Source organism: Silurus meridionalis, chromosome 2 (genome assembly GCF_014805685.1).
Source record: "Silurus meridionalis isolate SWU-2019-XX chromosome 2, ASM1480568v1, whole genome shotgun sequence".
Lineage (NCBI taxonomy): Eukaryota > Metazoa > Chordata > Actinopteri > Siluriformes > Siluridae > Silurus > Silurus meridionalis.
This window is the reverse complement of record NC_060885.1, coordinates 12,343,720-12,361,894: the sequence shown is the minus strand read 5'-3', so window position 1 is coordinate 12,361,894 and position 18,175 is coordinate 12,343,720. Positions and strand designations below refer to the sequence as shown.

Here is an 18,175-nt window from a genome sequence, read left to right as displayed (position 1 = left end):
CTCACACACACAGAAATCTGACATACAATTTAATATAATTAAAATGTATTATATATTAAAATTAGTGAGGCATGCAGGAGACATTTGTAATAGAGTTCCAAAAAATCAATTCTTGTCTTTTTTTATCTAATAAGGCAATAGGAAGTAAAAAATCTTTAACTTCAACTTTTGTTTTATAAATGTTTTGCAAGAGCATCTGCTTCTGAATCAAAACACCTATAAGTACGGTCTTTCTTTTTTTCTCCTTAAAGAAATTATTACCTTCACTTTTCAGAGACTAACCTTCAAAGTTCTGTATCTCTCATCTGTTAATACTTCTTCAACTTTTGAGGATGATCCACATTCAAAAATATCCTGCAATTGAAAATAGGAAAACTATGTATTAACTACCTTCTTGACTCTAAATATGAAAAAAATATATTTTCTTAGGTATTTTTTATGCAATTTCCTTTACAAATAATAAACTTTTAAATATAAACTTATAAAATATAAACTTTAATTTTTTAACTTTGAGATTTTTGAAAGGAAAGTAGTAGTTCGGTGGTTAAGATGTTGGACTACTGATAAGAAAATCATGAATAAAATCCCAGTAGCTGCCACTGCCGGGCCCTTGAGCAGTGCCCTAATCCCTTATCTTCTTAGTTGTATAAATGGGATAATTGTAAGTTACTCTGGATAAGGTTGTCTGCCAAATGCAATAAATGTATAGTATCTGCTACATCCACATTTTGATTTAATGAGTTTGCACTTAAGCTTAAATGGACTTCAAAGAAAATTCTTATGATTCATTTAAAATCAAATCCTTATTGGTCACATCTCTACACAAGCTCTAATAGAAGAGATTAAATATGAGGAATATCTAACCTTTTATACAATGCAGTTAATGTGATCAATTAATTAATTAATTAACAAATTTGTTTATAGTTAAATAGGAAGCTAGAAATAGTGCAGAAGCCTAAATATTAAATAAAATAATACATATATAAAGATATTGAACATTCTTTGTTTTCTAAAAATCTACTGTTTATTTCAAAAATATCCTGGATTTTCTATGTAGTCTCAGATGTATGGACACCATCCTACCTGTAGTATGTAAGCATCTGCACACATGCAAACATACATACAGTACATTATCTGACCTTGTCTAAGACTAGATTATATTTGTTCTCAAGTGGGCTTTACCCATTTCTATGTAACTTGTGTGAATTTCCAAGCAAGTGTTAATGGGTATCTGAGATTTTAGCAGCTCTGCAGAGTCAGGCGATGAGAAAAGGCTATTCTGCTGACCCCAGATCCGATCAGTGAATTGATTTTTTATTGATTTTTTTTTGCTACAGCTGGAAGCCCTAAGCTTGAGTAGGAGAGAATCAATAAGACATCAAGATAGTCAGGAATGGAAAGAGTGCTCAAGATATGACTATGACATGTTTGTTAGTTTCTTGAAATTTATATCGATCCAATATTGTTTATATTATATTTGTGAATTACTAATAAAAACAGTTTTTCTAGCCAAGATATGAGTATGTTATATTGAAATGTAGAGTTAATCAAATAAGAAAAAAACTGTACTTGTCTTGGATGCATAAAATGCATACAGGAAGGAATATTTAAGAAGTCATTTCTACCTCTATCACACGATCAGTATTTTGGTCACAGCATTACTACTTTTCTTTCGGCTTCTCCCATTAGGGGTCGCCACAGCGGATCATCCGTATTCATGATCCGCATGTTCGATTTGGCACATGTTTTTACGCTGGATGCCCTTCCTAACGCAACCCTCCCCATTTATCCAGGCTTGGGACCGGCACTAAGCGTGCACTGGCTTGTGCAACCCTAATGGCTGAGGTTGGTTCCCTGACCGGGGATCGAACCCGGGCCGCAGCAGTAAACGCGCCGAATCCCAACCACTAGACCACCAGGGACCTTTTGGTCACAGCATTAAAATGTTTAAATTATGACAACATTTTATGGCATTTGGCAGATGCCCTTATCCAGAGCGCCTTACATTTATATAATTTAGACAACTGAGTAGCTATGGGGTTAAGGGCCTGGCTCAGGGGCCAGAAGTAGCAGCTTGGTGTGACTGGTATTTGAACTCATGGACCTTCAGATACAAATGCCTTAACCACTAAACTACCACCTTCCTGATGATGATGAAGAAGAAGAAGAAGAAAAAGAAGGAGGAGGAGGAGGAGGAGGAGGCAAAATATCAGAAGAAGAACAATGCAGAATCATTACAAATCCCCCAACAAGTAGTTTGCAAGGTGGGGCACAGAGATCCCCAGGGGACTGTGATGTTCAAGTAAGGGTCTGGGATTTATTATTATTTTAATGACAAGATAATTGTGTAAATCAGAGTCTGTCTCAAGTGCTATCAACTGCTGTAATCATAGTTATTATTTGTTATTAAAGTATTAAACTAATTAACCAAGAGGTTTGGTAAGCTGAATTAAATGTGTTGAATGATACCTTTCTGTAATGTTAAGGTTATATACACTTTATAACTTTTCATTCATCCAATTATTACTACAAATCAAATCAAATTAATGTATTAGTAATATTAATAAATTAATATAGATATTTTAAACAATATAACAAGAATAGTTGAAAATCACGGATATGTGAAAAACAGGATGTGAGTAGTTATTATATTCACATAATTATTCTGTGATAATATAAGTGTTCATAGATTTTTTTTTTACTGAAAAGATTCCACAAATAAAAAATGTTTGAGAATATTTAATCGAAGGTGTTATTGTTCACATAGATGGGCTACAAACATGTGAGTGACTTGAAAAACTGCAGAGACCTTTACAGTCCCCTACCTGTATAACTGCCTTGGTCTCTGGTCCTAGGCAGGGAAGTCTCTCAATGTCACTGATGTTGCGCAGAGGCACAGGGAGACTCTTCAGTACAGATGCAGCTCTCCGGAAGCCCAGACACGGACCTATACTCTCAATGAACTCATAGTTCTCTGCCAGTACTTCCAGAGCATCCTATAGCATGACATGAATAGTTTTAATAATCTCAATGATGGTTAATTAGAAGATGTTTTCTATAAAGCATATTACTGCATGTCATACTGTGCATGGTCATGTAACTGACAAATATAATTAAAAAATTGACAATTTTAATAAAAAGCATGTTGAAATACTCTAATCCCACTTCATTGTCATTTGCATAGTAATAACCTATGTACATGAACTTCTTGAATACATTAACTGCTACATTTCCAAAGCCACATTTCAAAATATTGCCAGAATAGTGGAGTTTATAGTACAGCAAATGAGGACTAAATGTGAAATGGGATGTTCAAAATGCACACACAAATCTTATGGTCAGGTGTCAACAAAAATATGTCCATATTGTGTGTGTATGCATGTAGGTAGGTAGGCAGGTTTATTATTTTTGCACAACACAATACATGTACTTAGCAACAAAATGCCATATACTGTCATCTACATTACAGTTTTGATAAAACCTGTACCTACTATAGCCTCATAATATTTTTCCTGACTGACATGAATAAAACCAGATGTGATATTCTTCTGTTATAGCCTATGCTGTGCTTCCTGATATGCGTTTTTTGCACACCCTGTTTTTAAAGAGACGTTATTACAGTTACCATAGCCTTCTTTGCAGCTGGAATCAGTTTAACTTTGTGTGTGTTTGTTCACACTATTTTGTGTAATCTCTAATGATATCCTATATTAAAGGATGAGTATTAATTTTGATACTAGTGGCAAATTGCTATTATACAGAAAATGTAATACGTCAGAATGTGTTGGTATTGGAAAATAATCAACATCAGGTGGTAATAGCTTCAGGCTGTGCTGTACCACACATAATCACCTCATCAATATTTTCATGCAATGGGATGGGCAAGTCTTTATCTCAGGCTTTTGCTGGAATTTTTCCATCTTGAAAATGAGCTCCTGTAAAGTGGTTTATTGAACACAGAATTAAGCAGCAAATGTTAAGTAAGATGGAGTAAGATGTGAGTAAGTGAGTGAGTGAGTAAGATGGTAAACAGTATAAAGGACAAATGAGAAAGCAGAGAGAGAGAGAGAGAGAGAGAGAGAGAGAGAGAATTGTGTCAGTTGCATGTGTGTATTTAAGCTCTGATCTGTGGTTACAGGCAGACAGAGATCAAAGAACAGACCAGGTCACACTCATTTCATCTTCCTGTCTACCCTTTTTAACTCCCTTCTTCCCTTTCTCCCTCTCACTCTATCTCAATCTGCTCTTCCTGGGCATCTTCTGGATGACCGCACAGTGAGTACTGGAGGGGAACCTGTCATTTTCCACTTGTTTATAAGATTCTCCCTAAAGGCAGTGAAAAATCATACAGTAAGCACACAAGCACACACTAAAGCACACACATGCATTGTCAGATGCACACTTTTCTTTTCTTACCAACTTGTTTAAATCTGTGTTAGGTTTTGGGTTTAGTTGAATTTTGCATTAATGTCACTGTGGGGTATATGCTGGTATTGGAAAAAAATCTTAAAGATAATCAACATTTGTGTAATATCCATGCGTTCCTACTTGAAGAACACATTAAAATATCTAGACACTTCACTCTTCACTTAATGTAATCAACATGACAAGCAATGGAAATGATTACAAAAAGACATAAAGATGGTGACAAGGAAGTGATGGTAAGGTGATGACAACGTTGCTGGCAGCATTATTCACTTTGTACTCAGAAATAAAACATGCTAGCCTAATTAGATATCCAGCAAGACAGCAATGTGCTGGGATTATTTAAAAGACGCTTGCTATGTACTGATAGGAAGAAGTTGCTGACAGCAGCTGACAGAAAGGCTGTGAATTGAAATGACATAAGCAGTGTATTTGTAAGATCGGACGGTGTGAGTGGCAGGAGGGCTTAGGGATTATGCTTTTCCTACACTTTCAGCTCAAACTTCAGTTCAGGTTGTCCTATAATGCTATATGATAGATCAAGGATGTCAGACTGCAGTTTTGGAGAGCCAAACACATTTAGAACTGCCAAGGTGTTAAATTATTTCTGGCAACTCACAGTGTCAGAAATGTCTTTTCTCAGTGCTTGAAGATTTGAGTAAGCAGACTTATAAGTGACTGAAGGGAATGCTTACTAGTAACCCTAAAATGTAAATGAGACACAAGTTGACATTGAGGTACAGAGCGAGGAGAAGGAGCTTCAAACTGAGCCATTTTAAATATTCAATTGTGAAAATAGCTACATGTACATATGTACCTTAAAAATATTTTTGTAAATGAATCTCTTTTTTAACTTAGATATATAGTATATTAGTGGTGTAAAAAATATATAAAATCAATAAATGCTACTATTTGTATTTATAATTCAGAACTGGTCTCAAAAACATATTTATTTTATTTATTTAGTGCCTGTCTGTGATATTTCCTGGTGAACATAGCTAATGTTTTCCCTAAGCCTAATTCTCTTTTTACAAACAAACATTTCACATTTTTTGATTTGATTGTGTCATTTTAATATCAAAACAGATATTTATTATTCAGCAATATTTAGACATTGACTTTGCTTCCTTATTCATTTTCATTAATGAAAATGGATATACACTGCCCATCCAAAAAAAAAAAAACTGTATTTAACTAAGCAAATAGGTAAGAGCCTGCATGGATGATTATGTTACACCTGGCAACAAGTTATTTACCCCTAACTGATACAGCGAGTAGCTTCTCATTTCATAAACAACCATGTCAGAAGACACATCCTGTGGTCATGGAAAATATGTGAAAACTGTTTCAGAAGGGTCAAATTATTGCCATGCATCAAGCAAAGAAAACATCTAAGGAGATTGCTGAAACCATTAAATTGGGTTTAGATCTGTCCAACGCATTATTAAAAAATTGGAGGAAGAAATGTGGTCGGAAATAAATATTGAATGATCGTGATCGGTGATCACTTGAACATTTAGTGAAATCAAATCTTAAAAAGACCAGTAGAACTTACAGCTATGTTTAATAGTGAAAATAAGAGCATCTACACATGCACAATGTAAGGAAACTCAAGGGATTGAGACTAAACAGCTGTGTAGCCTTAAGAAAACCACTTGTCAGTGAGGCTAGTCAGAAAAAAGGCTTCAATTTGCTAGGGAGCATAATGATTGGACTCTGAAGCAATGGAAGAAGGTCATGTGGTCTGATTAGCCCAGATTTACCCTGTTCCAGAGTGATGGGTACATCAGGGTAAGAAGGGAGGCGGATAAACTGTTGCACCCATCATGCCTAGTGCCTAGCGTACAGTACAAGGAATCATCAATACAAGATTTTGGTGAAAAATTCCTGCAACTCTGGACGTGAAAAATGTTGAGACATTGCAGAAGCTTATTGAATTGATGCCATTGCGAATGCATGCCATAATCAAAGCTAAGGAGGTCCAACGAAATATTATTGTGTGACTTTTTTGGACAGGCAGTGTATATTCAGTGTGTCTTAACAGCCTAAATGTATATAGTGTCTCTAATAATAGTTAAACTGGTGGTGTCTTACACCCAGTATATAGTGGTTTAAATATGTAGCTATCATGCAGGGGAAGAAAGGGTGACAGTTATCAGCTGATTATTTAAGAAGATAACGAAGCTAGAAGCTATGCATCGAAACAAGGATTTAACTGGGAGCATGTATTTAATTGTTACATTAGTCTCTAATAACAATATCAAATGCACCCAAAAGCTACAGTAACAAAGAAAAAATGGACACAAACCATACACACAAATAAGACATGCCTTAGACACACACACACACACACACACACACACACACACACACATCATAGATTGCCTTGTTCTTGCATAAACAGTCACCTTCAAATACAGTCTGTCTAACACACAAACACACACACACACACACACACACACACACACACACACACACACACACACACACACACTCTCCCCCCTATGGTGGGTAATGAGTGTATGAGCCTGATAATGGTGAGGATAAGAGAGCGAAGGCCTGCTGTGCTGGGAACCACAGGGGTCTGTAGAGACATGACTAAGTGGATACCAGCTTAGGGCTGATTATCCTCCTACAAGTGCATATCTGCGAGCACACCAGGGTGTCGTGCGTGGACACTTCCCTAAGGTGAAGTATTCATAAGTGTATGCAATGTCACTCTTGTCACAATAGGAGATAATGTCCCATGAACCAGCAGAATGTATATACAGATGTATATATAGTAGATCCAAATAAAGCACCAGATTTCTGCATTTCAACAGGAATAATTAACCTAAGACAACATTCAAACAACTTTTTAAAAAGAATAATAAAGTAAAGTGTACAATTGTTGGCTGATATAAAGAGCCACAGCTGTTATAAAGCCTCACATTTTATATCCGCATATAGCACAATACAATCATGACTGTATCTTTCAGGAAATAAATCAATTATACAATAATGTGATAGTATTGCCATTTGTGTCAAACATGAAACTGAGGGGAACAACTGATATACAAGCTTGAACTGTAATTTGTCACTTGCTTTTCGAACTGTACAAAGAAGACAAAAATTGAAGGCCCCATTGAAGACCACATCCTGAAAAACTATATAGGTGAATATTTCCAAAGTAAGATTCTTCTTCAGGAACTGGAGCTGTGTCAACAACGCTTCGGGAATGCCTCTGCATGACCACACTGTGATATCTGTCCAATGGAAGGGCTTGACGTCACCAGAGGGGTGACTTCACGACCAGGAAGCTATGAACGCATATGCAGTGGAGACGGCGCTAGCTTCTGTTGTTCAGGAAGTGCTCTGTGTGTCTCTGTGTTTTTCCTTCGGACAGGTAAGTGCTGGTAAGAAGGTAAAAAAAGAAAAAGGAAAAACGCAACCTTTCAGGTTGTGTGTCTCTCCTAGCCCCCGCTTTATCATGAGGTGTAGGCACAGTTTTGTGGGTCGCTTGTTTTGAGCAGAGCAGGCTTGGTCGACTCTTGAGGGAGCTGACTGCCCGCATTGTGTGTGCATGGCTATGCATATGCTCCACTCCTGAAGAACGCTCTTCGAGAAGCGGGCTCTTGCGAGCATTCCTCAGGGTTCTGGCCCGCTTCCGCTGAGGCGAAGCACCGATTGAGGTTGTGGGGTTTGCGAATGGATCTGGCAATGGGAATGGGCATGTCCCGTTCTCCTTCCCCAGCTGCCATATACAGTACCTTCTCTCAGGGTTCAGAAACCCACTCTTTGGCGGTTTCTTCCCCTTCGCAGAGAGGGCGCGGCACTCCACCTCTCTTCCTCCAAGGTGAGGGATGAGAGAGCCATCGTATTGGACAAACCTCAGTACACGGTGCCTACCTCTCCTCAGTGCTCTTAGGAGATCATCTCATTAACCCTGCCATGATTGTTGTTTCAGGGCACAGTGGTCCCCAGCAAGTGCCTACCTCAGCTTCCGCCCGGGAACGTAGCAGATTTGGGGGGCTCACTACCTCCCATGGGGCCTCTAGAACTGCTTCAGGACACTGCTCCAGCTGCTCTAGGCACGTCAGAGGTCAGTCTCGAGAAACTGATCCCCTTAGCAGACTATTTGGCAGCCTGAAAACTCCTGCCAAACTTGATTTCTGTCAAAGGTCCCATGTTGAGAGCTCCTTTTCATCATTTAACGTTAATGACAGATGACTCCCTCATGTGCTGGGGGGGTGGTCATGAGTGGCCACTCTGCCCTAGGTTTCTGGAATGGGCCCCATCTTTTGTGGCACATCAACTTCCTGAAGATGCTGGCCGTGCTTCCAGCATCAACCATCAGCTTCTTACATCAACCATCAGTCTGCTCTCTCGCCTTCTTTACAAGCTGGCACAACTGATCCTCCTGTGGGCACAAGGGAAGCTGCTCTCACTAAGGGAAGTATACTGTACATCTCAGGGCACTTAAACCCGGTAGCAGACGCCCTTTTGTCGGAGGAGGTTTTACAGAGCACACGTAGACCTGTTTGCAACTCCAGAGAGAGGGGAGTGAAGTCAAGGGGAATGTATCTAGGTTAGGTATGTAAACCTTTTTCCCCAAGGGAATTAGACGCTGTATCTCGGTGCCACATTCCCTGCATCCCTGCGAGTGCTTTCTTTCCTCTTTGAAGCTATCTCTACTGCATGTGCATTTATAGCTTCCCATAGTCATAGTCATGATGTCACCCTGCTGTCCTTTCCATTGGACAGATAACACACATGATTCATAGTGTGGTCACGCAGAGGTGTTCCCAAAGTGTTGTTAATGCAGCATCTCATTCCCTCTGGGAACCAGGGTTACATACACAACCTAGACAAATTTTCACTCAGGTTTTTCAACTGTTGCTGTCACAAACTACACTTTGAAAAATGTGGGATTTATTTATTGACTAAAATCTAAGTTTTAATCTATGTTCAACCCTGTAATTGTAAATTTCTAGTGAATTCTCCAGTTGCCTCCTCCCTCTTAAATAAATCATCAGTTGATGGATTGGCTAGGTGCAAATCAGTAACTGAATGTGTATGCATGATTCTTTTTAAGGGGCAAGCATCCAATACACCTTGTGTTCCCAGGATACGCATCAGATCCACTACAACTCTGTCAGGGATAAGCGGTTACTGAAAGTGACTGAGTGAATGTTCACACTTTGAGCACAATTATGGAGCACTTGCTGTTTTCATGTTAATTTAATCAATAATTCTTTTTACTGTATTTGTCTATTTTACTGTTGTTATTTTTACTAAAAATCACTTTAATTGTGCAATATTGCTTTAAAAACAGGGTACATTAATGTTCAATAATTGCATGCTATATAAGTAATATGACAAAAAATAAACAAAAATATTTTTCAAAAAATTTAATGTGAAACTTGAAAAACTTAATCCAAGTAATAATTCATTTGTTTTGCTGTAACTGTTAATTTGTCCATAAAACATTTCTAGAATTCAGTTTTTACTTTATCATTGTGGCTTACTGAGTGTAGATTCATAAGACAAAAAATCTATTTGAACACCTCCAACATAACAATTGAAAATATTTAAGGGGGTATGAATATTTTCCGAATGCACTGTGTATATATTCATTACATTCTAAAGTTGATCTTTATCTAAAAATGTTCCTCTAGGCTTATGACTGATTATAACCATATTATTATGGCATGCCTATAAGCAACTGCATGATTTGTCCTTTATGAACATTTCAATGTATTTAATGATCCAACAGTACTGCATACATGTGTTAGCTGTCATTTTCAAAATAACTAATGCCTTGCTCTTATCTATTACTGATTTATCCATAAAAGGTATTATTAGAATTTGTATAGCTTTTCTATCTCTCATCTGTCATTGCTGTAAAATGATTGAAATCCTTAAGAAACCTGCCAGCCAAAAATTTCATACACAGTAAAGCAGAGATCTCAGAATGATAAAGTATGGCCTTGAGTGTCTTGTTTGTCTATTCATGTTTTCCGCTGTATGCCTGAACAACAGAGGGATAAAAGCTCTGTTAGTTTAGGGCTGAGTTGAGATGAATGCTCTCAAGGTTTGTTGGCTGGGTAGTTAAATGGACTCAGCTATTTCCGGTGTCCTCTACATAACAGTACCAATAAAAAACATCCTTCCCCCGGCATGCATAGCATGATCAAGCCTGAAAGTACATTTGCAGACTGTCTTTTGGGCTCAACCATAACAGGAGGAGTGAAGTTATGTAATCTTTCATATTTAATGTTTCCCCTGTAACACTTTACAGGGTCACCAAGGGAGGGTTTCTATTAAATACTGTTAACAACAATTTTTTTTTGTTTATTGTTTTTCGTAAAAAAAAAAATGGCACCTTTATATTCAGTCAGGAATATAATGCATACACCAGCATATTAAAATGGGGGAATTGGTGAACAAAACAGATTGCGAAAAATATCATATAGAGTTGGTTGCCTGTAAATCTTATGTAACTCAGAGCCATGGGAATGAACAGCAAATAAATTAAAGTGGCTACAGTTTAGACATGGCTCAGCTATACTGTCTGGGTGTTGTGTGTGTGTGTGTGTGTGTGTGTGTGTGTGTGTGTGTGTGTGTGTGTGTGTGTGTGTGTGTGTGTGGCCACATTTTATACATCTTGGGGTAGTTGGAATGTGTCCATAATTAGAGGAACATCTGACAGGTTTGACCTTGTGGGGGCATATGCCTGGTCACATTAGGAAACTGCTTTAATAAAATAAAAAAAATTAATAGAGACAAATTGTTTTCTTTTGGTTAATGAGGTTAAGGTTAGGTTTAATTAGCTGTATTACTAATTATGGCAGTCCTCACAGGGATAGTAAGACAAACATTTATGTATGTGTGTGTGTGTGTGTGTGTGTGTGTGTGTGTGTGTGTGTGTGTGTGTGTGTAAGTAAACTTGCTGTGATTAAGTGCTGAGGTGTGAGAGAGCTCAGCCCACAGGATTGTTAAAGGATCGATCCGGCCGTGTTGCTGCTAAGTCATGTGCACAGAACCATCACAGAGCTGCAGTCTTAGCAGCAAGCGCACCAGCACAGCCCTGACGATTAAGGTCAACTACATGGAAGCTCATTACCTATTGCCAGCTCATTAATGCTCAAAAAAACAAGCATCAAACTGCATTCAACTCTTTGCCTCTGCAGCTCACATTCGCACATACATAAACACCCCTGTGCAGATTGCATGTCTATGAGCTGCTTATAGTACATGTCAGTGTGTTCTCGTGTAAAAAAAATATGCAGAAGAGCCCAATGTGTGTGGATAAAAGAGTGGAAGTAAATAAATCAACAGTCTGTTGAATGGCAGCTCAGGAGTGGTGTATGAGAATGAAAGTCACACCCATGGCTTCCATTTATGAGTGACATCAGCTCTCACCCCAAGCTTTCTACACTAATGGCCTTGAATGTCCTTCTGTGCATGTCCTTCCCTGCCTAGTCTTTGTCTTTCATTTCTGTCTCTATGCAGTCTCTTGTGTACCTATTTCCCATACTCCCTGTCCTGGTTCTCTCTCTCTCTCTCTCTCTCTCTCTCTCTCTCTCTCTCTCTCTCTCTCTCTCTCTCTCTCTCTCTCTCTCTCTCTGTGCAGGTTTTCTTTTCAACGTCTTCTGTACTCTCACCTCTTTTCCTTTCCTCGCCTGTCTCTTTACCTCTCCATATACTTGGTCCTCATGTTCTTTTTCCAGTTTTAGACAAATCCACTAGTCTGCACTCAGACATTGAGATGCGAACACAAAATTTCCATCCACTCATGCAAGACAAGGTCAGAGTCATGTCTTTATCACAGAAAAAAATAAAAACCCACAATCGCTTTATAATCTACGTTTTCGCTCTTACCAGGTTGAATAAATTCTCCTGAATCAGTTTGCTTTGTGAGTGTGTTTGCTTTCCAGGCAACTGAGCAGTGCAGGTTCTGCATTTTCATTAATATCTGATCATGTTTGCTGAGCAGGTACAGATCAGATAAGCACAGGAGGTGAAGCAACATAATCCTCATGCTGAAAGATTTTAATCACGCGCCTATGCAATTGGCAGAAACACTCCGTGTCCATGATACTTGTATTGACCTCACAGGCAGAGACAGCTGGTATAAATGAACTAGCAGGGGTAAGTCTCACTGCCTTTCAAAAATGACATGAATATAACATTGGGTTATTTGCTGATAATGGATGTCCAAAAGCTAATGTCTAAAAGTTATTTTAAAATATGCAACCAAACAGCACTACCAACAGCAGTAAGGACCATTCACAGAATAGGATGTCCACAGAAGTGAGTCCAGGGCTGATTCCTTTCAAAGCCCAGGTTGTAGACTCAAAGACAGGCAACATCCTGTTAATGCACGATATGAAAGGCTAATATGTTTGCTCATATATTTTATCTTGCCTTTAGCAGTGACTGAGGAGGTACAGAGACAGAGGCAGCAGCACAGTGAAATAATGAACATCAACAAGGTTGATTATTTACTGCATTTTTTGTCCACCCATAAATGCTTTTGGAGGATCTGTCCTTTTAAAAATGCTGGACAAATGAAATAGAGGTTTTAAAAGATTATATAAATATGTAGGCAAAAGATCACAATTGGCAGACAAGCTCAAAATCATCAGACAGGCAAAATAGTCAAACATAATCAAGAATACACTAAAGAAATGTGTTAAAGCAGCAAACAGGTAATATTAATTGGTTATCGATAGACAATAATGCTACTGAGCATATTACTTTTGCACTGAGCTGAATTAATTAACTTTGGATGTCAGTGAATGTGTGTTTTTGGAAACCAGTGTGACTAACCAATATGAGGGTCAACATGCAAGTGAGTATTAGTAGTTGGAGTCCAGGGTGACCATGTTGGAAGGCCTCAATGTCTGATAGGATATAGACACGATAGCAACTAAAAGTCATATAATTAATGGGTGAAATACACAAAAGATGACAGAACTGTATTTCCTTTAGAATGTTAGAGTAATAGATTTTTTAACCATGTTTGATATGAGAGGAACACAGCATCAGCCAAGTCCTGAAACCTGAAACCTACAAATAAAAAAGGAATAACAAAAATGAAACTGCCTATGTGTCTTTAAAGTGTATATGCAATATTTTGCACTGCACCATTTTCATTACCCCATCGATGAGACATAATGATATAATGCTTTGATCAGCCCTAATAGTTCCATTGTCAAGATATTCATAGATTATAAATTTTAGCCTTCCATCTTGTATTACAACCAGACATCACTGCTTAATAGACAGGGTACACTGAATAAAATGTCCTTTTGATTAAGCACATTTATTCATTTTCAAGATATAATAATCTTCCAGTTTTAGCTCCAGATTATTTCTAAGTGTTATCAGACAGGGTAAAAGTGCAAAAGTGTGTATTCACTATCAAATGCCCTATTTTATTTAAAAAGTGGGTCATGGTTAAAAATAACCATGTTGTGATCGACAAGCTGAAGAAACCCTTTTCTTTACCAAGTGTTTTGTGTGTGTGTGTGAGTGTGTGTGTGTGTGTGTGTGTGTGTGTGTGTGTGTGTGTGTGTGTGTGTGTACTTACAGTGAGGATCTTGTTATGATTATGCAGTGTGGTCCGTCTTTTGCATGCATACTGAGAGACAGTAAACCAAGGACTGTCTGGTGGAACTGCTTCTGGCTCTGGCTGCACAGATGGCTTCTGCTTGCAGAGAGAGAAATAAAGAGCAAAAGACAGAAGAGAAAGACTGAATGTGTGCATTCAGAAAGAAAGAGCTTCAGTACCAGTTCTCACAAACCATAATATCACACCGTTCTGCTTTACATGTAAATTAATTAAGCAAAGCACACATAGATAACTTCAGACAATACGCCAGCAGGAATGAAATCTCACCCAGTCCTTTTCATACTGGCTCTTATTGCATCCTGTTAAAGTCATTGGTATGATTTATATGAGAATATATGAGATATTGGAAGCATCAGAACAACACATTAATAGCTTCTTCTCATCACAGAGTTAAGATAGTGAGGCAATTATTTTTTTTTTCAGCCTGCTCTACAAAGAAATCTGGAAGCCCTAATTGAATTTGTTTCCTGTAAATTGGCTTTTAATTTCAGCACAGAAATCATTTCCCTCCCGTTTATAAGGTTTTAAAATGATTATGTATGTGACATTAGTGTTCTCAGGAGCTGATATAAAAACGTCTAGGAAAATTGCCTGTACAAAGCTCTTGACACATTGTGACTTTTTTTCGACATTAAGTGCTAATGCAAACATCATCATGCTTTAATACCAGTCATTAAAGAAGCATTTAGTCAGTTATTAGAGTGGGGGAAATTTGCATATATTTTGGTCTCCTATAGCAGCAGTGGGATAAATCATTATATATCAACTGCCTGCTGCATCGACTAATAAAACTCATCATAACACAAATATTTTCCCTACAAATAATATAATTAAATGTGTAAGAGACTCAGTGCTCATTTGGGATTAGAAAGATTAGAGGGGAACAAAAATGTTCACTGAATATAATTGGAAAAACCACACACACAAGCAAAATCACTCTAAATTGTTTCAAGTCGTTTTCCATGCCAGTGTGAGTTTACGAAAGTATAGCTTAAACCTAAAAAACTTCCCCTTTCCTTTCCAGAAAGATTCACTATATAGACAAAAGTATTGGGACACCTTACTTTTTCAGGTATATGTAGTTCTTCTCCAAACTCTTAACACAAAGTTGTAGGCACAAAAATGTTTCTGATGTCTTAGGATACAGAGCTTTACATTTTCTCTTCACTTGAATTAGTAGACCCAAACCTGTTCTATCATTACAATGCCTTTGTGCACAAAGCAAACTATATAAAGCACCATATGGGTCAAATAGTTTAAAGTGGTGGTCTTGAGTGGCCTCTTATAGAGCTCTAACCTTAACACTATTGAACAGCTTTAGTTTGATTTGGAATGCTGACTGCACCGCAGACCTCCTCACCCTACATCTGTACCTGACTTTATGCCCCTTTTGACTAAATAAGCACAATTCCCAACAACCATTTCCCAAAATTTAGTGGAAAATCTTCACACAAGAATGAAGGTATTTACAACAGAAAATAGGGACTAAATGTGAAATGGGATGTTCAAAAAGCACATGTGAATCTTACGGTCAGGTGTCCACAAACCTTTGTCCATATAGTGTAGAACATTACAGAGCCAACAAAGCTGGTTTTTTTAAAGAGGTGCCAACAACAAGAAGGATGCCAATATTGAAGGATGCAGCAGCATATTCAAAGACAACATCTTTCTTCTTTATGCAGAAGACTGCATGAGGTGAAAATTCATCTAAAGTAAGGGTAATAGACTGGTTGACCTTCAAATGACTATATGTAAAGAAAATTGTTTTTCAGCTGGGGGGGGAGGGGAGGTTGTGCGCATCGAGCAGCATGGAGCATGCATGTGATATTTTCTTGTTTAGTTCAATTTTTTTTGCTACTTTGTTTTTCTAGTATTAACCAACATTTTAGTCATGCCAAAAATTATCATCCACTATCACCAATATCAACAGTAACTAGCAGACCAAATAAAACAAGTTTAGTTTAAATACATCAAACTTAGTACAGGATGTGTGCAAATGCTAGAATCAAAGTCTTTTTTTCTTACTAGCAAATCAAGCCATTTTAATAGCTACTCTTAAGTGTGAATGAGTGTGTTGCGCTGACCACCATAAGTGCATACTGAAGATCAATAGATAAAAGAAGAGAGAGAGTTTAGACAGAATATTAATTTAACAACATGCAACATAATACTCTTACTGCTAATCAAGGTATTGTTTAAGATCAGGTATATTAAGTTCGACTGGAACTAAAATATGCATAAAGACTAGTCCTTTAAGAGCAGGTTTGTTTAAGTCCTTAAGAGCAAGTTTGTTTGTATGTTTGCAGCAAAATACATAATTATTATTCATAGAGAGATTTTACTGTAAAACATTGAACCATTAGAGCAATACATTCGTTTACAATGTAAGCCCTAAAATACATTACATTACATAGAGTGCTATGTAATCTCAGTGGTGGGCCATCAGGGCCAGCAAAGCCTTTTCTGCTGCCCTAAACATCAGAAGCACTGACCTACATTTACAACCTTAATTCGAATATTTGTTCCATGAAATTGTATTCATTTATTCCCAACAGTCTATTCTCTTTATTTTGTAGCGTTTCTCTTGGCTGCACTGCTTCCAGTATGTGTATGTGGGTGTTAGATTTTTGTCCAATCAGATTTGAGCCTCTATGTGCTGCCATGTCAATCTAATCTGCCCAGAGCCTTCACAATCAGTAGTGCTGGCCGTTGTACCTTAAACTATTTTAGCAATGGGTCTGTTTCTTAAACCAATCAGATTTCAAATTCTCCTCCAACTGGCCCAGAATAGCGTCAACATTTTTCCATCCTCTAATTGGTTGGTCAGTGGGAAACTGTTACAGGCAAGTTCGACTGGCAAAACACATCTGTAGTGCACTGCACACATTAATACATCTGAGTTCGACTTTTTTATGCCCATAATGGCTGACGGAGGAGGAGAAATTGATTTGGTCTCAGACATTCTTAAAAATCCATTTTCAAGAAAAGCTAGACATCGTGAGGAGCAGTCGGGCAACCCTGAAGCTAGCTAGCTTGTCTCAGCCCGGGACATGGTTTGTTTGCCACCTCCAGACCAGTGCCTACGAGTGGTACCATTGGCTTACAGCCTCTGAGGAGCGGTGTGCAAATTATGAGTATGCATTATGAGTATGCATCTCTGGTGAGTAGGTTGTATTTTATTAAAATTCTTAATGTTTTTGTCATGTTATTAGACAAATATTGATTCTAAACAGCTCCAGATGATGTAGGTGGCACAGGTGGAGATGTAGTGTAGAGTTTTGGAGCTTGCTTTGTAAAATCGTATTCACCCTCCACATGTGAAATGCCTCTCTCTCTGTAATGCCACGCATTGTTATATTGTGTTTTTGTATAGTATTGATAGTTTCTATAATTGAGACGTGATAGTGGTGGTATTAAGAGGTGGATTAAGGCCCAGGTACCAAATACACGGCTCGCCACTGTGTAATCTAATATATAAATATACATATAAATATAAATAAATATTTATAAAAATGTATACATAAATATGTATAAATATATGTTTTTTTTTCTTTGGCTATTAAATTACTATATTTTGAATTAAATTATTTACAGTGTGTAAGGTACTGTAAGTGGTATATAGATTCCAGTGGTAAACCAAAGAGGTATAAAAAAAAAACTACTGTATGTCACTGATAAGTACATTTCTAGTTAGCAAAATTTAAATGTCTGTTTCCTTTAAGAGATTGGCATGAATAAATACATGTTTGTCACCATTTGGTATTGTAATAGGTTTGTGCATATGAGGAATGTTTTTAGCATCCCTAACAGCTTATAAATTACTTAAGGATAAGGGTTTAGGGATTTTAACTGGGCAAAAAAGACACTAGCAATAAAGAAAAGAAGGAATTGGATAATTATTAGTAGTGTATCACAGTCGAAACATGATCCCACCCCCTGGTTTTCCCATTTAATAAATGACTGTGGATTATTATGTGGTTACAGGAGTGCCAAAGGGATTTCAAGATACGTAAGAAGAAATTTAGATAAATACAATTCAATACTTACAGTTCTTATAAGATACTGAATGACTCAGCCTTATCTAATAAACAGTGTTACTGATGGGTGCTGAGACTATGAGCGTGCATAATA

At 37.6% G+C, this 18,175-nt stretch overlaps 1 protein-coding gene across 2 annotated transcripts in view; it reads right to left on the bottom strand.

The window, feature by feature from the left end:
- Window positions 1–18,175, bottom strand: part of dntt (deoxynucleotidyltransferase, terminal) — a 123,638-nt gene that overhangs the window by 90,304 nt on the left and 15,159 nt on the right. For both annotated transcript variants that reach the window (XM_046863732.1, XM_046863733.1), the window contains 3 exons: window positions 14,003–14,119; window positions 2,826–2,996; window positions 283–354 (listed from right to left, as the gene is read on the bottom strand). In XM_046863732.1, the coding sequence (XP_046719688.1) occupies window positions 283–354; window positions 2,826–2,996; window positions 14,003–14,119 (360 nt within the window). The remainder of the gene's footprint in view (window positions 1–282; window positions 355–2,825; window positions 2,997–14,002; window positions 14,120–18,175) is intronic.